Source organism: Thalassophryne amazonica, chromosome 1 (genome assembly GCF_902500255.1).
Source record: "Thalassophryne amazonica chromosome 1, fThaAma1.1, whole genome shotgun sequence".
In the NCBI taxonomy this organism is placed as follows: domain Eukaryota; kingdom Metazoa; phylum Chordata; class Actinopteri; order Batrachoidiformes; family Batrachoididae; genus Thalassophryne; species Thalassophryne amazonica.
The window spans coordinates 162,901,927-162,925,113 of record NC_047103.1 but is presented as its reverse complement, the minus strand read 5'-3'; the positions used below and the strand labels follow the sequence as shown (position 1 = coordinate 162,925,113).

Genomic DNA, 23,187 nt, shown 5'->3' with positions numbered 1-23,187 from the left:
GTAAAGAAGATGTTAGTATACACTGCCAACTCAAATAATAGTTACTGCTAATCTGATTCAGATCTGATCTCACTGTCCCCGTTTGTTCAGGGTCATCACAGCAGAGCCAGTATAGATCTGCAGTATAGATCAAAGTAGTTCCCAGATAATTGTGATATTTGACACAAGAACCTGTGTATCTCATGTGTTTTTACACCTAAATGATTGTAAGGCAACACTCTCACACTCATCCAGCAACATCTTCTCATGTCGGCAAATTCGGTGCTATTTCGCAAACAACTAGAAACTGGGTCAGGCAAAAGTAGTCCGGCGAGCTCAATCTGTGGGCGCGAGCTAGATCACAATGCCAAAACAGGAGAGATCTCGCTCCGAGAGCGGCACGCTGAGCAGGGTGATGTCCTTCCTGACACAACTCTAGCTTTTACCTGACGAAAGGTGCACATAGTGCAGTAGATAACAAAATATTGACAGAGGAATCCTTCAAATGGTGATACAACCACCAAATTTGGCAAAAGTACACCTTAGATATTACTCTTTTGAAAAACCGACAAGCCACTTGAATTTTCAGTAGGCAGCCACGTGGGGGACAATTGAAGAATTACCCAGGGGTCAAAATATAAAAATGCTCCAGTCATATTGAAAATGATACCACATTATTTATCTGATTGTAAAGATTCCAAAAAGGTATAGTTTGGACTATCTGTGACTGAATTCTATAGAGTTATGGGGTAAAAACAACAAAAATGGTGACAGTTTCAGTTTGTACAGGGGTCAAAAGTTGCTCCAATTTTGTTCAAAGGTGATGCAAATTATTAGCTGAGTTAACAGGGTTTCAAAAAGGAATACTTTGCACCATGTATCATGCTTAGTTATCACGTTACGAGTTTCAAAAACTATATGGATTTCATTCATATGTTTTTACGTCAGACATGCTTGAACCCTCGTGCACATGCGTGAGTTTTTCCACGCCTGTCGGTGACGTCATTCGCCTGTGAGCACTCCTTGTGGGAGGAGTCGTCAACAAAACAAAGCGCCAGTCTCTCAGCAACTTCTCAGACAAAGGAATTCCGACGAGGGGCTGGACGACTCCTCCCACAAGGAGTGCTCACAGGCGAATGACGTCACCGACAGGCGTGGAAAAACTCACACATGCGCACAAGGGTTCAAGCATGTCTGACGTAAAAACATATGAATGAAATCCATATAGTTTTTGAATAAAATAAAAAGGACCTATACTTTATTGACAGCCCTCGTATGTCAAATGTCATAGAATTCAATGAACGTCAACATTATTTGACCTTTACTTTAGAGACCAAACATTCAGCACAGTCAAAACTATTCCATTTATTAATCCAAGTAGCTTAATCAACAATTTGCACCATTTTTTTTTTACTAAAAATGGAGCAACTTTAAGTTTTGACCCCTGTACAAACCGAAATTAACCTTTGTCACCATTCTTAAAGGTGATAGAGAGAGGTTGAATGGGACATTAATCCTTGTTCTGTGATGTGATATGTAGCCCCAAAAAAATTGGTTGGGTCTGTAATAGCTCAGAACTTTCCTAAAAGGCTCTCTGAAACAGCTATGTTACTATGCTGGGTTTAGAATGCCTCATTTGCCTTTAATGGCATCATTTCAGAGCTTATTTGGCAACCTCATTATGAAATGCAAGTAGGTGGCGCTGATCGGTTGCCGTTGTTTGATTGGCTGCCCTTGCTCTCACTGAAAAGAAAGCGTTATTTATTTATTTTCATTGCTTTTATGGGTGATTCTTTAACTACGGGCACTATTGGCCTTGTAAATGTAATTTCCACCACACCATTGCCTTACAATATAAAGCGCCTTGGGGCAACTGTTTGTTGTGATTTGGCGCTATATACATGTGCTCTGATGTCACTGTTTATCTCCATAGAAACTACCCAAACAATCTTTCATACAAACTGTTTAGGGACATTACAGTGTTGTGGTGGAAATTACGGCAATAGTGTGGGACAACTACATTTTGTTTAAAGAAAATCACAACAGTTGTATGACACTGAATACCCCAATTATGTTTTGATTATTTTACTGATATTTTATTCAGAGATATTTTAAAACATTAGAAAAAACGTTTCTTTACCATTCATTTTTAGCATTGAAGATCAAAAGTCTGGGTGTGGGACAAACACAAAACAGCAATATTTCAAATCAAATCAAATCAATTTTATTTATATAGTGCCAAATCACAACAAACAGTTGCCCCAAGGCGCTTTATATTGTAAGGCAAGGCCATACAATAATTACGGAAAAACCCCAATGGTCAAAACGACCCACTGTGAGCAAGCACTTGGCAACAGTGGGAAGGAAAAACTCCCTTTTAACAGGAAGAAACCTCCAGCAGAACCAGGCTCAGGGAGGGGCAGTCTTCTGCTGGGACTGGTTGGGGCTGAGTGAGAGAACCAGGAAAAAGACATGCTGTGGAGGGGAGCAGAGATCAATCACTAATGATTAAATGCAGAGTGGTGCATACAGAGCAAAAAGAGAAAGAAACACTCAGTGCATCATGGGAACCCCCCAGCAGTCTAAGTCTATAGCAGCATAACTAAGGGATGGTTCAGGGTCACCTGATCCAGCCCTAACTATAAGCTTTAGCAAAAAGGAAAGTTTTAAGCCTAATCTTAAAAGTAGAGAGGGTGTCTGTCTCCCTGATCTGAATTGGGAGCTGGTTCCACAGGAGAGGAGCCTGTAAGCTGAAGGCTCTGCCTCCCATTCTACTCTTACAAACCCTAGGAACTACAAGTAAGCCTGCAGTCTGAGAACGTCATCATTATATGCAAATATAATTTGCATATAATGATGCAAAAAGGTGAAAAAGTCATCATAGACTACTAGAACAAATTTCTTAACACACTTTCATTGTAAAGATAACTATAAAAGTGTGAAATTTCCCCTTTTTCTGTTTTTTTCTGTGCCCGTAGTCTAAGAATCACCCTTATATTTTCTGTTGTGTTTCTATTCAGGTTTTTTTTTTTTTGCCTCTTTCTCTAAAATTGTATATAATAATCATTAGATTATTAATATATAAACAAAAATAAATTTAAGAAATATTACAATTTGAAAACAAATGCCCAGACGTGATGACAGCTGCAATGCTAAGTTTTAACACTGAAAATGCCATAGACATGCTAATGCATTAGCATCGCTCCCGTTTTTAAGTTATAAAATACATCTGTCAGCTGTTTCAGAAGAACATAACAGGTCGGTTTAACATAGAAAAGGTAAATAATACTCATAGATGTATGCTCTTTAGGGTTTTAGCAGGAGAAAATTAAGCAAAAGAAAGAAAGAATAATCGAAGCATTGCTTCAATCTGCAAAGCACTGCTTCGATTGGTTCAAGGTTCAAAGCAAAGCCGCGCTGCAGAAAAGTTGTTTACGGACCCGCTGCAGGGTCTGTAATCAATACAGAAATTATCATTTTCCTGACAAACACCCCCCAAAACAACGGCCACTCTGAAGGACCGATAACATAATAGTTAAGCACAAAGCTTATTGATGTCGGTGGATCAAGTCATTTCTTAACGATACCCAAAAGGAACCGGTTCTCGATACACATCCCTAGCTGCTAAGGGGTTAGCTCATTCCCTTTAGAGGAACAAACCAGAGCTAATGTGCCATTCTAACGTGCAATTCTTACAACAGGAATATGGTGCAACACAAATTTAAAACAAAAGAAAATGTGATACTCACAGGCTGTACTGATTGCTGGGGTTGATTTTGTCGCAGAGTCGGAACTGACCCTCTACTGAGTATTAAATGGCGACTGAAGCCAGCTCGAAATTGTGCAAGGTTTGTGAAACAGTCCTCCGTGAAATGCACAGAGCAAAGAAATAGTCGGCGGTTGTATGTACTGGGGATGCGGTTAAAAATGAATAAAAGCCAGTGATCGCGTACATTGCTTTCCGTGGGAAGATCGTAGTCCGCTAAAACAGCCTGGGAAAGCACACCTGTAACTCGCCATTGTTTCTCTTTGAGTGTTACGAATGGGTGGGCACAACCTTATGAATAATTAATTTCGAAGGGGCGTGTGTGAAAGGGGGTGGGTGTCGGTGTGTGTGTGTGTGTGTGGGGGGGCTATTGGTGAAAAAGTGACGTAAGTTTTCTCTCCAAAACGGATTGGCCTGTTTTCTAGGGGCAATTCAAAAAAGGAGAATTACTTGAAATAGAGGTTCTGAAACTTACTGGCACTTCGTGTGTATTCCCCACAGCGGGGAGACTCTGAACTAACACCAAAAACATGAAAAAGATGATTTTGATTCTCTATCCCCTTTAAGGTTTTTACCCCATAACTCTATAACATTCACTCATAGATAGTCCAAACTATACCTTTTTGGAATCTTTATGATCAGACAAATAATGTGGTATAGTTTTCAATATGTTTGGAGGATGTTTATATTTTAACCCGTGTGTAATTCTTCAAATGACCCTTACGTGGCTGCCTATTGAAAATTCAAGTGGCCTGTCGTTTTTTTTCAAAAGAGCAATGTCTAAGTAGAATTTGTGCTGGATTCGGTGCTTGTATCACCATGTGAAGTATTGTTTCAGTTATTTGCTGCATGAACAGCCTCTGGTCTTCTGAAGAGGTCTTCCATGCAAGTGCTAATCAGGATGTATCTAAGGTAGCTTCTGAGATCTGACAGGATCAGGCACCCACAGCGTAGAGCAGCCACAGCTTTGTAATGCACCTAGAGTACCAATAAAGATTCAGACCTGTATTGGTCCATGATTGAACAATTTAATATACGGTGCATTTTGGTTTTTTTTGTCTTGCCACTATAAACAGAAGAACCAGTCAATGCTTTGAAATTTTGCCATCGGATTGACACTGAAATCCTAAAATCTGATGTATGCATCTGTGTCAGTACTTGGAAACATCATTGTACCAGTAACCAGTCATACTAGCGATGCCGTGATGTTACATATCAAAATGCACTCATGGGATCTGTTCTGCTGCAATCTTATCCAGACAGTGTGTTGTGATACTATTGATGATAATGTTACAAAGTCACTCAGTCCTTTGTTTTCCCAGAGCAAACTAATTACAGCAGCTTCCTTCCAGCCCGCTTCTGCTGTCTGCTGATAGTGCGCTCTCATCTCGCTGCTCATAAACATCCATCGGCATCCTGGCCAAATACACACCTGCACACCTGTGTGTCTGCAGCATAAATGCAAACATGGATAAGTCACTCAAAGATCCCATTTCAGCATCATAATCAGAGGATTTATGGTGCAGAAATGAAGATGCACCATCAGGAGCTGCCCCTTCCCGTCGCTGGTGTTACAGGCCAGCAGCAAAACAGACCCCCTAACTGCTATTTAAAGGTGCTACATGTAGCACTGCAACATCAGTAAATCAATACCGCTCTAATTTTGTGATGATAGTATAATTAGGGGACACCTGAGACTGTTGCTGGGAGCTTTGGGAATTTGTACCAACCGTCTACTGTGCATCATAGAGCGCTGCTGGATAAAAAACATTTTGTCACCACAGTAAAGTAAATTTTTAAGATATTTGCTTTCTTACATTTGCAGTGATATTGCAAAGTAAGCAAATCATGGTGAAACTATTTATACAAGCAGATGAACAGATGTTCAAATGGCTACACTTTACATGGCTGACAGATTCATGGAAATTAATGGTTTGTGTAATATATGATTCTGTGGTCTTGACATTTCTATCAATGACTGAACCATTTTATTCTTGAGTAATAAACCATTTCACCACGTTTAATCAAAAAGTGTTTCAAATGCTAAACAGTTATGACCTTGAGTTTGACCTTACAAGGTCACACCATGTCAAAAGGTCATGTGACCAATAGAAAGGTGATATGAGTTCATATTTGTGTTTTATAGTATCCATGAGTGTAACAAATAAATATATCAAGTCTTGGGCCTAACATTTGACCTTGGCGTATGACCTTGATTTAGCTGGACGGGACTAGTTCTTAGAGGAAGTTGCGGTTTTAAAAAGTCTAAGCTGAGAAAATGTACAAATCAATAAGTTGCAGAGATTTTGTTTAGTTCCATCAGGCTGGTGAGTTGGGTCCCTCCCACCCAGTTGGCCCAGTTACAAATGTATTGTGGAAAATAATACAAATTGGCCGAATTGACCAAATATCTATCAAATGTGAATTCTGAACATTTTGTAGTCACAGTGTGTTGTTTTTGTTATAAAAAAGGTACTATAAAATGGATGATGTGTTCAAATGACTACAGCTCAGCCAAAATAGGGATGTGCGTTTGGGTTACTTTTCTGAATGACTTGAGTTTTAGCCCACATGCATTGCATTCTTATTTCCAAACAATAACTAAGTAAAATCTCCCCAAGAAGTTGGGACTAAACTAGTTGAAGCTGGCAGAATCAGAATCAGAACTCAGAATCAAAATCAGAATCGGAATCAAATTTATTGCCAAGTAAGTTTGCACATACAAGGAATTTGATGTGGTGTTATTTGTGCATAAATAATAAGAAAAAGAAAAGAAAAATACTTCTGTAAGAAGTAAAAGAGTCAAATAGGCAATACCATAATACTATATTCACTGTTAAATAAATATAACAGTGGAGTGGGACTGTGCAAACACAGGTGATTGAAGTAGGGTTTTCTTTCACTAAACCACCTTTAAACAACATACGCTCAACAAAAATATAAACGCAACACTTTTGGTTTTGCTCCCATTTTGTATGAGATGAACTCAAAGATCTAAAACTTTTTCCACATACACAATATCACCATTTCCCTCAAATATTGTTCACAAACCAGTCTAAGTCTGTGATAGTGAGCACTTCTCCTTTGCTGAGATAATCCATCCCACCTCACAGGTGTGCCATATCAAGATGCTGATTAGACACCATGATTAGTGCACAGGTGTGCCTTAGACTGCCCACAATAAAAGGCCACTCTGAAAGGTGCAGTTTTATCACACAGCACAATGCCACAGATGTCGCAAGATTTGAGGGAGCATGCAATTGGCATGCTGACAGCAGGAATGTCAACCAGAGCTGTTGCTCATGTATTGAATGTTCATTTCACTACCATAGGCCATCTCCAAAGGCGTTTCAGAGAATTTGGCAGTACATCCAACCAGCCTCACAACTGCAGACCACATGTAACCACACCAGCCCACAACCTCCACATCCAGCATGTTCACCTCCAAGATCGTCTGAGACCAGCCACTCGGACAGCTGCTGAAACAATCAGTTTGCATAACCAAAGAATTTCTGCACAAACTGTCAGAAACCGTCTCAGGGAAGCTCATCTGCATGCTCGTCGTCCTCATCGGGGTCTCGACCTGACTCCAGTTCGTCGTCGTAACCGACTTGAGTGGGCAAATGCTCACATTCGCTGGCGTTTGGCACGTTGGAGAGGTGTTCTCTTCACGGATGAATCCCGGTTCACACTGTTCAGGGCAGATGGCAGACAGCGTGTGTGGCGTCGTGTGGGTGAGCGGTTTTCTGATGTCAGTGTTGTGGATCGAGTGGCCCATGGTGGCGGTGGGGTTATGGTATGGGCAGGCGTCTGTTATGGGCGAAGAACACAGGTGCATTTTATTGATGGCGTTTTGAATGCACAGAGATACCGTGACGAGATCCTGAGGCCCATTGTTGTGCCATACATCCAAGAACATCACCTCATGTTGCAGCAGGATAATGCACGGCCCCATGTTGCAAGGATCTGTACACAATTCTTGGAAGCTGAAAATGTCCCAGTTCTTGCATGGCCAGCATACTCACTGGACATGTCACCCATTGAGCATGTTTGGGATGCTCTGGACCGGCATATACGACAGCGTGTACCAGTTCCTGCCAATATCCAGCAACTTCGCACAGCCATTGAAGAGGAGTGGACCAACATTCCACAGGCCACAATTGACAACCTGATCAACTCTATGTGAAGGAGATGTGTTGCACTGCATGAAGAAAATGGTGGTCACACCAGATACTGACTGGTATCCCCCCCAATAAAACAAAACTGCACCTTTCAGAGTGGCCTTTTATTGTGGACAGTCTAAGGCACACCTGTGCACTAATCATGGTGTCTAATCAGCATCTTGGTATGGCACACCTGTGAGGTGGGATGGATTATCTCAGCAAAGGAGAAGTGCTCACTATCACGGATTTAGACTGGTTTGTGAACAATATTTGAGGGAAATGGTGATATTGTGTATGTGGAAAAAGTTTTAGATCTTTGAGTTCATCTCATGCAAAATGGGAGCAAAACCAAAAGTGTTGCGTTTATATTTTTGTTGAGTGTATAAACAACCTCCTACTATGTATTTTAATGATAAGAGTCTATTGGCGGCCATTTTGGATGCCATTTTAAATCTTAAACCCATTAATGAATTTAGTTTAGGGACAAATGAGTTTGCTGTGACCTGCAATGGTCTTCCCATTGAATCTCTGTGATATTTAAGTTGTTTATATGTTGTTTAAAGATGTTTTAGTGAAAAACCCCATTTTGGTGGCCATCTTGGCTAACTGTCTTGAGGCCAGTTTTTATTTTTGGGAACATCCTGATTGTGTTTTGGGGTCATCTAAGGAACCTAAAAACGTTGGTTTGGTTTAGTCCTGGGGGGGGGGGGTGCAAAGGTAGTGGTAGTAACTCCCCTAGTATTAAATGCTGTCGCTCACACCCGTCTGGCTGCGGCTTGTTTTGTTTCTCCTGGTGCAATTCCAGTCAGACAAAGTGCAAGGGTTCCTCACAGACTTTAAGAGGTGCTGCGTATATTCAGGATGCACTTATAGCTCAGCTCAGCCCCTCAACATGTTGCATAATCTGATTTCTCAAGTGATATTACAGAGTTTTCATCAAATACAAGTCAAATGGCGTTAGTCGTGCTGGAGAAGGCGCTTTGTGCAGATTTTCCCAGACAGCGCAGCCTGATAAGCCCAAGCTTCCTGTAATGTGTTTCACAAACTGCCCATTAGTTACAGCAGCTGTGGAAAACATTCAGAAGCCAAAAAAAAAACAAAAAACATGCAGAATCCTTCAACCAAACATTCCCCTTTTTTGGCCAAACTGTGCATCGTAATTAAACCGCAGCATCAGGGAGAAGTCCAGCAGTTTGTCCACATTAATGCTGCCTCACCTGAGGTGAAGGTCAAAAGGTGTTGGAGCTTAACTGAGCCAAATTATTTATCAAAATAAATTTGAAAAAGTAATAATTTTGAAGTAATGGCTATTCCAGGCTGCTTCTGATCTGCAGCGTCTTCACACAGTGAAGCTCTGCAGGTTTTAAATCTGTTTCTCGACCTACAGGTCACCACAGCATGTCAAACGAGTACCAGCCATGAGCCGGTGAGTGCCACACGCACATCTCTTTACACAGTGATTTTTGTTTGTTTGTTTGCAGAGCTCAAAACATTATTAAATAAATTTAAAAAAAGGAATTCGAATTGTGCATGATGCCTTAGAATGAGAGAAAACAGGTCAAAACATTTTGGGTTTTGACACTGCAACACACAGCACCACGGGGCAGCAACTACACTGCAAAAACTGATATCTAAGAAAGTAAAAAAAAAAAAAAAAAGACTTGTTTAAAAATTAAATTTGACTTAATATTTGTTTAAATAGGAAAATATTTTTTTCAAGCAATTTTTTCCATTTTGGGAAAATGTATCTCACTTTTTCTTAATAGGTTTTTACAGCTTATATCAAATTGTATTTAACCAGTAACAAGGAAAGGCAATGGATTTCAAATCCTCCAAGCAAAGGAACAAAATTGTTTTACTTATTTTAACACAGAGGCTAATCTTAAAATAAGAATTCTGTCTTGTTTTGACACATTTTGATTATTAAGTGCCAAGACATTTTTTGCTAGTTTTGAGAATTCTAACCAAGTAAATTTTTCGTACCCCATTGGCAGATTTTTTTGCTTAATACAGGACAGTTTGGCTAGATTTCAGATTATTTGGCTTATTTTGAGAGGGACAGTTTTTGCATTGTCGAGGTCAAAGGTCAGAGGCTATAACCATGAACGAGTCATGCTTTTCTTCAAAAGACAAACCTTGTTTATGCAACTGAATCAGGACTAAGACGAGAGGTTTTTTAGCACTTAAAAAAGGGGCTGCGTGATTGACAGCTTCCCAACACTCATCTTTGAACAGTTTCATGTTTCCTCAGTTTACAGATCACACATTCATCACACGATCAGCAGTGACAGGAAATCACTCAGACATGAAACACAAAGCACTAAGACTTTCCTTTCAGCATTAGCTAAATCACGACAAGACCACACGCAAGACTCCTGCTGAGTCCACGAAGCCTTGGATGGTGGAATGATCTCCCTACAGAAGTAAAACAGTCTGATTCTGTAGAGACGTTCAAGTCCAGACTTGAAAAGACACATTTATTCTCCCTCTCATATGGCTAGCATGCTAGCATAGTATGGAACTATGCTTCCTATCCTTTTAAATTCATTTTATTAGTAATGGAATAGGTCTCGGACTCAACTTTATCTAAATTCTGGGTCTGTTAGTGAAGCTTAGGGCTAGCAGCCGGCGATCACCTTCGTAATTTCTCTGCTTTCCGGTCAATTTACTGCTGATGAATTATGCCTTATGTGTAGTTTTTCCAGCCAACTGATTCTGCTCTTTTTCACTCTGTCTGAGGCACGGATAGCAGGAGGGCTACTGAAGACAGGATGCCATTCTGACTGTGAGATGCCATGCCTGAAGCTGGTACCACACACTACAGTCTGCATTTGGAATGGACATTGCCACGGGAACAGGCCCACTGAAATGATAAGGAATGCTGGATGACCCCTGCCTGTGGCATAACCGCCTGCGTGGACTTCTCATTAAATACATATTCTTTTGTTATTATGTCATGTTGTTTTGATTTCCTGTGTTCTGTGTTTTCACCTTTGTAAAGCTTTGTAAAAAACCTTGTAACTGTTAGAATGGCCTAAGCAGTGGGTCACCCCTCTGCTTGAGGTTCCTTCCTCAGTATCATCAGAGGGAGTTTTTCCTCACCACTGTCGCCTGTGTGCTTGCACCCTGGACAGGATGCCAGTCTATCACAGGGCCACATATAGACAGACAAACAAGCTCATAAACACTCCCGATCAATTTCAGAGACAGTAATTCATCTGCATGTCTTTGGAAATGGGAGGAACCTGGAGAACCCGGAGGGAACCTACACAGTACGGGGAGAACATGTCAATTCTATACAGAATGAATCCAGCGGGAAGCGACCCCAGGACCTTCTTGCTGTGAGGCAGCAGTGCGACCCACTAAGCTGCTCAACCATAAACAATTCAAAATAAAATTAGATGCCAGGTTGGTTGAGAGCTGAGCCATCAGGCTTAGAGGATCATTCCAACACTGGAAGAGCGCAACACCCTGAAAGAAATGGTCTTCAGATTCTGAAGTGAAAAAAAAAAAAAAAAAAAAAAAAATATATATATATATATATATATAAAATAAAAAAAATCTGAATTTCACAGACTGTTCTGCCCCCTTGTGGTGGGTTGATGGAGGTACAGTTAGATTTGCATCAACATCAAAAAGTTTTCATGTGGAATTATGTTTTGTGGGATAAAATTTACAACTCTGCCGTTTCGATTTAACAAATGTATATTTTCATAAATCAGAATATGAAGCATGTGGAGTTTTAATTCTGAAAATGAATTAGAAAAATAAAATAAATGTGGCAGAAATACTATATTTGCAACTCAACCATCATAAAAATATGGCTCTGCCATTCCTGCTTCGTAAAGATGGCAGTACTTTGACCAAATTAGGAAGGTTCAGTGCTCACTGTAAGTTGTTTTTGTTTGTTTTGTCATGTATTTACTTTGGACACTGGCCTTTTCCACCGACTGCTGCAGCTTGTTAAACAGACCTGGGTTTTGTTTATAGATTTCAGATCAGGCCTGTTAAGAGTTTTTCCTTTACACATGGATCACTGTCAGACACGATCTCACACTCTCTGCTTCACAGAGGAAATGTTACTGTGCACTGATGCAAGAACAGCCAGATGTTTGTACAGTGGCTCTTTGTACTCATCATCTTCCGTGAGACCGAAACATCGACTAACCCACTGACTCTGTCACTTCTCTCTGCAGCCTCCCACTCCTCAGCTGCCGTTAAAGCATGTAGACACGCCGGTAAGTAAAAAGTAGCTGCTTTTCACCATAAACCAGTTTTTCAAAGCTGCTCATTTTTAAAGTCTGGTATTATGGTATTTGCAAAAGTGGACTCCTACTTCTTCAGAGGGTACTGAAGTCCTATATTGGCTATGAGGCCCATTTGTGTCTGTTCTTGGCCTCAAAATCTGTAGCAGAACACAAATGAGAGTCTACAAGTGTGGGTTACTTCCCCAGCCAAGGACAATTACTAGGGGAGCTACGACCACTGCCTTTGCACCCCCAGGACTAAACCAAACCAACTTTTTTAGGTTCCTTAGATGACCCCAAAACACAATCAGGATGTTCCCCAAAATAAAAACTGGCCTTAAGCCAGTTATCCAAGATGGCGTCCAAGATGGCTGCCAAAATAGTTTTTTTTCACTAAAACACCTTTAAACAACATATAAACAATTTCCTACTATGTATTTTAATGATAAGGGTCTATTGGTGGCCATTTTGGATGCCATTTTGAATCTTAAACCCATGAATGAATTTAGTTTAGGAACAAATTAGTTTGCTGTGACCCGCAATGGTCTTCCCATTGAATCTCTGTGATATTTAAGTTGTTTATATGTTGTTTAAAAGTGTTTCAGTGAAAAAAAAAAAACATTTTGGTGGCCATCTTGGACGACATCTTGGTTAATTGGCTTGAGGCCAGTTTTTATTTTTGGGAACATTCTGATTGTGTTTTGGGGTCATCTAAGGAACCTAAAAAAGTTGGTTTGATTTAGTTCTGGGTGTGTGTGTGTGTGTGTGTGTGTGTGTGTGTGTGTGTGTGTGTGTGTGTGTGTGTGTGTGTGTGTGTGTGTGTGTGTGTGTGTGTGTGTGTGTGTGTGTGTGTGTGTGAAGGTAGTGGTCATAGCTCCCCTAGTAAATAGCCATTTGCAGCTGGATGAAGTGAGACCATGTAGATGAAGTGTCTTGTCCAAGGACTCAGACAGGCAGCATGGTCTACATATTGGTAAATCAACTCTTATCCCACTGAGGCTACCTGGTCTGAGCACATTATCACAGAACTGTTCAAAGACCTGTCTCAGAGTGGAGGTCCTCAGTTCTTCACAACCAACATCTTGGTCTGGCCAAAGACCTGGAGTCCAGTGTTTTGGTGTCCCATGGTTTTTTCTCATCCACAGACAAAGCATTTTTCGGGCTTGAATCTGCAGTAATGTCCCTGTGATTGGATGAAATTTCTTTTTTGCACAACACAGAGCGTCACATGTCTCAGAGCTGCTGCACCATCACATCATCTGGGCCCTAAGTCAACGAACTCTAGCATTTGTCAGGAATGTGTTCTGGCTCTGACTCTGGTCAATGTTTGCATGGATTTGTGTTGAGTAGGATCAGGGAGTCCAGCAATGTAAGTGCTGTTGTTGGTGAGGAAAGGTTCACTGATGTAGACATTGAGGATGATCTTGTGGTCTTTGTGGAATCAGTTAATACCCTGATTTTGGTGCTCAAGAACTTCCTGATAAGTGACACAATTCATTGCATGGTGTAGTTCTGACCTATGGCACTGACACTGACCTCAGCACCAATGATTAACATTTTTTGCAGACCTCATCACAGCATTAAGGAATCCACCTATATAGCATGTGTGTTTATATGTTTGGACCAAATCAAATCCTTGACCTTTGTCAAAATAACAGTAGTTTGCTAAGTATAAGTCATATTGTTTTTGTTGTTGTTGTTGTTTTGTTTTGTTTTGTTTTTTTCACTAGTTTTGGAGGTCCAGCAACTTATGTACCAGAAAATCACAAATTTGTGATTCATAATATTAAGTATAATAACTATTCATATCTGACTTTCCAAGGACTCAAATCACTCAACTAAATCAACTCCAATAATAAAAGAATAAATACCAATAATAATAATAAAAAAAAACTACATGATAACAATACAGAAAAAATCCAAATTAAACAGCTCATAACACAGACAAAAGGTACTACTTATACACCGGAAAAATATGGTAACCCTTCCAGGGCAATTCCAGAGTTGACCTTCATTCAGATACTAAATTTTATTGAAACTGACAAAAAGTCCTGAGAGGAGGAGTCAGACAGACACTCATGACCTTTCACCCCAGTGATGGACATTTGACAAAGTTTGACCTTACTTGGATACATACTGTATGTTTGCCAAGTACACTCAACAAAAATATAAACGCAACACTTTTGGTTTTGCTCCCATTTTGTATGAGATGAACTCAAAGATCTAAAACTTTTTCCACATACACAATATCACCATTTCCCTCAAATATTGTTCACAAACCAGTCTAAATCTGTGATAGTGACCACTTCTCCTTTGCTGAGATAATCCATCCCACCTCACAGGTGTGCCATATCAAGATGCTGATTAGACACCATGATTAGCGCACAGGTGTGCCTTAGACTGCCCACAATAAAAGGCCACTCTGAAAGGTGCAGTTTTGTTTTATTGGGGGGGGATACCAGTCAGTATCTGGTGTGACCACCATTTGCCTCATGCAGTGCAACACATCTCCTTCGCATAGAGTTGATCAGGTTGTCAATTGTGGCCTGTGGAACGTTGGTCCACTCCTCTTCAATGGCTGTGCGAAGTTGCTGGATATTGGCAGGAACTGGTACACACTGTCGTATACGCCGGTCCAGAGCATCCCAAACATGCTCAATGGGTGATATGTCCGGTGAGTATGCCGGCCATGCAAGAACTGGGACATTTTCAGCTTCCAAGAATTGTGTACAGATCCTTGCAACATGGGGCCGTGCATCATCCTGCTGCAACATGAGGTGATGTTCTTGGATGGCACAACAATGGGCCTCAGGATCTCGTCACGGTATCTCTGTGCATTCAAAATGCCATCAATAAAATGCACCTGTGTTCTTCGTCCATAACAGACGCCTGCACATACCATAACCCCACCGCCACCATGGGCCACTCGATCCACAACACTGACATCAGAAAACCGCTCACCCACACGACGCCACACACGCTGTCTGCCATCTGCCCTGGACAGTGTGAACCGGGATTCATCCGTGAAGAGAACACCTCTCCAACGTGCCAAACGCCAGCGAATGTCAGCATTTGCCCACTCAAGTCGGTTACGACGACGAACTGGAGTCAGGTCGAGACCCCGATGAAGACGACGAGCATGCAGATGAGCTTCCCTGAGACGGTTCATGACAGTTTGTGCAGAAATTCTTTGGTTATGCAAACCGATTGTTTCAGCAGCTGTCCGAGTGGCTGGTCTCAGACGATCTTGGAGGTGAACATGCTGGATGTGGAGGTCCTGGGCTGGTGTGGTTACACGTGGTCTGCGGTTGTGAGGCTGGTTGGATGTACTGCCAAATTCTCTGAAACGCCTTTGGAGACGGCTTATGGCAGAGAAATGAACATTCAATACACGAGCAACAGCTCTGGTTGACATTCCTGCTGTCAGCATGCCAATTGCACGCTCCCTCAAATCTTGCGACATCTGTGGCATTGTGCTGTATGATAAAACTGCACATTTCAGAGTGGCCTTTTATTGTGGGCAGTCTAAGGCACACCTGTGCACTAATCATGGTGTCTAATCAGCATCTTGGTATGGCACACCTGTGAGGTGGGATGGATTATCTCAGCAAAGAAGTGCTCACTGTCACAGAGTTAGACTGGTTTGTGAACAATATTTGAGAGAAATGGTGATATTGTTTATGTGGAAAAAGTTTTAGATCTTTGAGTTCATCTCATACAAAATGGGAGCAAAACCAAAAGTGTTGCGTTTATATTTTTGTTGAGTGTGTGTTACAAACTGGAGTGAACATCAAAATTTTGATCTGTGACCTCCACAGTGACCTTTACCTTCCCTTAAATTAATCCTTAAAGGCAATGCCGGACTTGACCTTCATCCACATACAATGTTTGTTGGAAACTGGCCAAAGGACCTGAATGGAGAAAAACCAACACATGAATGTTGAAATTGGAGTAACATTTATTCTTATTTTTTATTTGTGACCCTGGTTGGCAGAGAGTCACCTTCCATTCTGTAGTATCTGTAAAATCTACACAGAAAAGTACATGTGCATGCCTGTGTGTGTGTGTGTGTGTGTGTGTGTGTGTGTGTGTGTGTGTGTGTGTGTGTGTGTGTGTGTGTGTGTGTGTGTGTGTGTGTGTGTGTGTGTGTGTGTGTGTGAGAGAGAGAGAGAAATATTTTCCTGTTTGATTAGAAGAATTAAGAGAGAGGAAATAAATATAGTTAAAATTTATTACACTTCAGAGTGCAAACACATGCTCAGACATACGGTGTGTTCACACCGGAAAGAGAGGAAACAACATGGAAAAGGAGACGAGAGGAGTCAGAGGGAGAAAGCAATTAGGAGTGATAACTGGAATAAAGGAGGAGTCATTCCGGAGAGCACAAAGTGGGGATGTGAGAGCAACAGAAAGAACAGAAACGGGACAGAAATATCATCTCATCACGTTTGGCACAAGTGACTCAAAATGGACTCGAAATGGAAGACTTAGTTAAGTACTCAAAAAAATCCCATTTTTGTTCTGTGGATTTTATTTAATAGGAAAAGTTGCATCTTTCAAAAAATATTTTCTGAATTTGACAACATGAGGAAGCCATTCCAGTGTGAAGCCTTGCTTTTGGAAAGGTCGATACAGGAGCGCTTGGCACACCTACAGTCATCGTGGAGATGGAGCACTGGGTACCTGTCGACTGAGGTATGCCACACCCAGACGGGAAGCCCAAATATGGTCATTCTTTTGACTTTTATTAATATATAATATGAATAAAATATTAACATGGGTTTTTCTTACCAAGCCCTCTGGCGTGCTTCACCTTCTCAAGTGGAAGAATCTGTTACATGAAGGTATTGAACAGTATACCAATCCTGCTCCTGATCTTGGCAAGCAAACGAAAGTTCTCTTGCTTGCCAAAGTGGGGCTTTTTTTCAGTAAAATTACCCAGTTCAGTTTTATTGAAAATAAACAGTTTTACAGCATGTACTGGAGTACAACAGGGCTGTGTTCTGGCTCCTATACTGTTCAGTGCTTGCATGGACTGGATGTTAGGTAGAGTAATGGAGACCAGCAGCTTGCCTTTGTTTAAGAGGAAAGGTTTTCTGACCTTGTTTTCATGGATGATGCTCTGACCATTGCTGATTCAATAAATACCATGATTGTCTTCATCAGTGCTCTCCAGGCATTGAATGACTCCTTGGACTCTGTATTTGGAAGTCTGTCTATATATAGTCTATATATATCTCGTATAGTGCATTTTTAGAGCGAGAGGCAGTCATATCTCTGGGTCCTTGATTTTTGAGCTAAAGAAATACTTTAAGACGTGACTTGGTTGCTGGACAGGGGTGTTTGGTGATACCTTTGCAGGAGAATAAAAGTCCAAGTCTTTAGGGTCCAGTTGTTTCCTGTCATCCTGTATGGTTGTGAGAATTAGATATAATCAGTGACCTAAGGTGATGGCTGGATGTCTTTGGTGCTCAGCCTCTTCAGATGATCCTTGGGTATCGCTGGTATTGCTGGGCCAATGTAGAGTTGCGCACTGCGGTGTACTAACTACACAGAGTTATGCAGCCCTACGCCAAGTTTAAGCAGCTCTATGCCGAATTTTTGCTCCCCTACTCAGCAGTATGCTGAGGGGTACGTGAGGCGGATGCAAGAAATTAAACATGCTTAATTTTTTCTGCGTAGAGCGCTGGATGCAGAAAGTACACAGTTTTTAAGCAAGTGCGCAACGTTGTGCAACTGTATACATCCAGAGTGAATCAGCTGGAGGAGAACAGGTGTAGCACGTGTGTGTGGCTGATCCACACAGCGTCTATGTGTGCTTACAACAGGTGATCAAACTGGCTGAACAAGCTGTTGCATATGCATTAGCCAGTTTATGGCAGGGATGCATCCATTTACATGCACTTCAGTAATCCAATAATCAGAAAACATAGTTTGCATTCTTTCAAACCACGAATTGGATTTATTTCAAAATTCAGAGAACAGAAACAGCCGGTCCTGAAAAATGAACAGAGGGCAGTTTGTGTCCCGCTGTACATCTGGAAACGTGAGTGCTGTTTGCTTTTCATGTACCATTTTAAGAATGGAGCGCATTTCCACAATGCCAAAAAAAAAACCCCCAAAAAAAACAATAAGTAGGTAGGAGTGGACTGTGACAGGTAGAAAAATAGTGGCCAGGGCTACATACGTGGCAGTAAACATACAGTAAGCAACCAAACGCAACTGTAAGAAAGACTAGGAACGCAACCATATGCCATCATGCACCAACCTACACAAGGACTACGCCAAATCTGTGCAATTTTCCAGCATACTCCATATGCATCACAACACAACTGCATGCAAACCCGGTGTGAAAGGAGCTTAACCATTGTCACACTGGCATCACATCCAGGGGGAGTCGAAGACCATCATTTATTTCATGCTACTGATGCTGCAGATAATCAGTGGTGCCAACTGCCATAAGGGTCTATATAGGACTTAGCATTTCAGTTGTCAAACATGGAAACACTGGCTCATTCTTTGGGTCTTTTGTCGCTTTTGATGCTTTCAAAAGCGATCGTGTTAAAAGTCAATTTCAGCTTCTTAGTAATTGCAAATGTACCAGAGACAATACTGGAATTTATCGGTTATCGATTATCTGTAACTTCCGATACATTTTTGGGTGGTTTATTGGTTTATCTTTATCAAAGATAACTTTTCAGTTATCTGATTATCTGTTATTGAAGTTAATTTTTTGGTTATCTGTGCCCACCACTGGTTACATGACACATTTTTGGACAGAGTTGATATGAAAACGCTGCTGTATTGTAAGAATTAGGGCACCAAATATGTAATAATGTTAGTTCTGGTGTCACAATCATAGGAATGTTTTCCTTGGTGGAAGGTTCTCCTTTTAATGTGCAAGTGCATGTAAATTGAGGATTCCTCCGGTGTATATTTCCATGTTGCATTAACCTTCATGAGGCGTTCAGGTGTCCATGTTTCTACAAGACAAACAGATTGTTGGTGTGGTGTAAGATGTACTGGTGTTACACCCTGCAGTCCCACGAGGGCAGGTTGTTTCATTGAGCAAACACTGGAGTCCTCGACCCGCCTAGCATCTGGTTCCTGACAAATCACAGAGAATTAATGCTTCCTGTTGGAAGCACCTCAGCGGCAACACGACAAGCTTCAGGCTACATGTTTAACCTTCCACCATGACTCTGTCCTGTCGTCTTTTGCTGAGCACCCACTCTGAAAGCTTTGTGGTGGATTTCGTGGATCGTTCTTTGAAGGCAGATGAGGAAACTCTTCCGTACATGATGTAACAGTTCCTCGACAGTCATGAGTGATTCCGCTCATGTCCTCAGCAAACCGCTGCAAACGTGTCCTGACACGACCCGATACACCACGGTTCTGGCACACCATATTATTTTTAAGTAAATAGTAAATATTTGTAAGTAAATTTACTTGAATGAACACCTGAAAGTTCAGCTACAATTTGCCAGAAGGTTCATCTAATATCCAAGCCTAGATTTGATGTTTTGGTGAAAGAAAATCCTCCTCTGTACCACTTCATCGTGAAGCTGTATAACTGAGGATACAAAATGCAAAACATGCACGATGCACAATTTCTCCAGTCACAGCCACAGAAGCCTATAACGTCTTCTGGCTTGTCTGGGTGTCTTGGTGGCTTTCCTCACTGTTCTCCTTCTTGCACAGTCACTCTGTATTTCTTCATAACTGATGTAAATAAAGTCCAAGATATATTCAGTGACTTGGAAATGTTCATGTATCCATCCCCTGACTTGTCTCAAGAAAACTGGCAATAAATCTCATTATTTACAGGTGGAGCCCGTTACTGATGCAACCCATCATCTTGGCTTTTGTAGTTTTAATTAATTTATATGACGTTGAAGAGATTTTGTTTTTGAGGTTGAATTTAAGGACGATAATTTTATATATATTTTTTATATTTAGAGGCCTGATTTAATGGCATAAACAAATTAAAATGTGTGAAATACCAAGGGGCTGAGTACTTTTTCAAACCACTGTAAAAAGTCAAAATCATCTCTTCATTATTCTTTTGATTGATTCTTTTTCTCCTTTTTCTTCTCCATTTTTCCATTTCTATTTCTTCTATCTTCATTGTTATCCCCTTTTCCTCTTCTCATTTTTCCTTTTGACCCATTCTTCTTCCTACTGTTATTTCATCTTTTCATTCTTTGGGTCAAACTTTTTCTTTTTCCGGCTATCTTCCTTCCTAATCTTGTCTGCTGTACTCCTGCGTGAGGTTGTTCTCCTCACTCCCTTTATCTCCTTTTTTCCCCCTTTACAGCTAATGAAGACTTATTAAATGGGAATGAAATGTTACCAGTTTTGTGGTAAACTGTGAAAAACTTCTCAATGATTTGTATTATGTTACATTTTTTTAAAATTGCTATTAAAACCACGGTTGATGACCATAATGTGGAAAAACTCGTGAAGCTGACGTGATGTCACACAACAAGAGCTTAAGATAAGGTTAATGTAACACTGCTTTGAGTGGGACTAAAGTAGTGTTAAATTAACACTGCAAACTGTACTGTCTTTTTTCTCTTCTCCTCCTGTGTTCTTCTTCATCTGTTGCTGTTGTTTTCTCTTTTCTCAAAGAGCTCATGTCATGTTGCAATTTAATGATGTCATCGTCTGCCCCCGACGGTGTTTGCTTATTGATCATTTGTGTTTCTGTGAACCTGCCAGGAATCCACAAGGTCCTGCAAGAGTGTAGAGACGAGGCGAAGGCAGTCGCGGTAAGAATTCATCCATGAGAAATGTTCCACCCCACCACTAAAACCACTCAGCCAAAATAAGATCAGACTTTCAACCATGATAAAAAATAAACCCTTTGTTTTAACTTTTTAAAACCTTAGTGATGTGTCTGCTTTTAAATGTTATGTGGACTGAACTTGATAAGATAAGCTGATTTAACTTGCACAGTATCAAGTCTTTGGGCAGCATGGTGACTTAGTGGTTAGCACTGAGGTCATGGGATTCATTCCCACCTGTGGCCTTTCTGTGTTTAGTTTGCATGTTCTCGTGTTTGTGTGGGTTCCCTCTGGGTGCTTCCTCCCACATCCAAAGACATACAGGTTAGGTGAATTGGAAACTTTAAATTGTGTGAGTGTGAATGTCTTTGTTCATTCTTGGGCATCTGTGATCTTCACACAGCAGTTTGTCACGGATATATATTCCATGACCTTCTGGGATGCATAACGGTGAAAGTGAGAATGTGGCTTTAGTCACAGTCGACTCGTCAGAGTGGACTCATGTTAGAAGGGTTGGAGAGTAACTAGTTGCATGGAACATTTTATGTAGCTAAATTACAAAATAAATGTAATCGTAATCCACGGCAGTTATGAAGAAAAATTTGCATTTAAATTACTAGTAAAAATATTAGTGATAACAAATTGACCGATGTTGTTTTACATCTTTGCTGTGCAGGAATGACACATTTGGTGTATTATTGGTGTGTGTATTAAGTTATGTGCAATATGCATGAGTTATGTAACTATGCCATGGCAGTTTTATCTGTGCAGCTCTTCGAGTCCCAGACAAATTTTCCTGTTGGGGACAATAAAGTGTATCGTATCGTATTTCCAACACAGTCTCACGGCAGTTCCTGATGGTATCGCGGTATATGACAATAAACTCCTTTTGAATCCTTGAATCCTTGAACTTGAGTTATATTGAAGAACCTGTAATAAACGTTTGACAGTAATCATCATTGTGAGGTCAACACTGCCAGGTTTAAATTCATATTTAAGATTGTTCCGCTTTATTGTCCAGTTTAAAACTTTAGAAAATTAATCAAAAGTCATTTAAGTTGCATTACTCTGAAGTAACTAACATACTTACTCATTACATCTTATCAGTGTAATTAATCTATAACCTATTATGTTTCAAAGGAGCCCTCCTAAAAACTGCATATTAGGGTGATTCTTTAACTACGGGCACTATTGGCCTTGTAAATGTAATTTCCACCACACCATTGCCTTACAATATAAAGAGCCTTGGGGCAACTGTTTGTTGTGATTTGGCGCTATATACATGTGCTCTGATGTCACTGTTTATCTCCATAGAAACTACCCAAACAATCTTTCATACAAACTGTTTAAAGGGACATTAGTGTTGTGGTGGAAATTACGGCAATAGTGTGGGACAACTACATTTTGTTTAAAAAAAAGCACAACAGTTGTATGACATTGAATACCCCAATTATGTTTTGCTTATTTTACTGATATTTTATTCAGAGATATTTTAAAACATTAGAAAAAACGTTTCTTTACCATTCATTTTTATCATTGAAGATCAAAGGTCTGGGTGTGGGACAAGCACAAAACAGCAATATTTGCATATAATGATGCTGAAAAAAGGTGAAACAGTCATCATAGACTACTAGAACAAATTTCTTTAAACACTTTCATTGTAAAGATAACTATAAAAGTGTGAAATTTCCCCTTTCTTCTGTTTTTCATACAATATGATCAAAGGACATAAGTGCCTGTAGTCTAAGAATCACCCATTAACAAAACAGGACTGGCGGTTTTTGGGTACATCAGTATCGGTTGTTCCCAGTGATTACATTTGGGCCAAAAAAAACAATCAAGAAGATGCGATTTATTGACACAAAGAGCCGGCAGAAGTATGCACTTCAACTGTGTCAATGTGGGGACTCGCAAAACTGGATTTATGTATTTTACTTTTGAGTACATAGTTGCAGAATTAGAAAAAAATAGAAGTATTTTAAGTCAGACTTAATTTTTAGTACTGCAGACTGGACTTATGTCCAGTAAAAAAATCTGTATCCATATGTGGCATTTTCATTGCACCCACTGCTGTCTGTTGCTGGGACCTGCTCGTTTCTCAAAGACGCTCAGTCGCCGTCAGAGCCGATTGTTAGCTTGTTTGCTGCTGGCGTCTGTTACATTAGGTCAGCAGAGGTCACGTCAACAGTCGGAGATGAATTAAAAATCATTGTTCCCAAGAAACTGAGTCACTGTTTGACCTGAAC

The 23,187-nt window shown here is 40.5% G+C and overlaps 1 protein-coding gene across 1 annotated transcript in view; it reads left to right on the top strand.

Moving 5' to 3' along the window:
- Positions 1-23,187, top strand: part of tns1a (tensin 1a) — a 278,657-nt gene that overhangs the window by 149,397 nt on the left and 106,073 nt on the right. Inside the window, exons 4-6 of the mRNA XM_034178303.1 lie at positions 9,296-9,334; positions 12,105-12,146; positions 20,877-20,926. Coding sequence (XP_034034194.1) covers positions 9,296-9,334; positions 12,105-12,146; positions 20,877-20,926 — 131 coding nt within the window. The remainder of the gene's footprint in view (positions 1-9,295; positions 9,335-12,104; positions 12,147-20,876; positions 20,927-23,187) is intronic.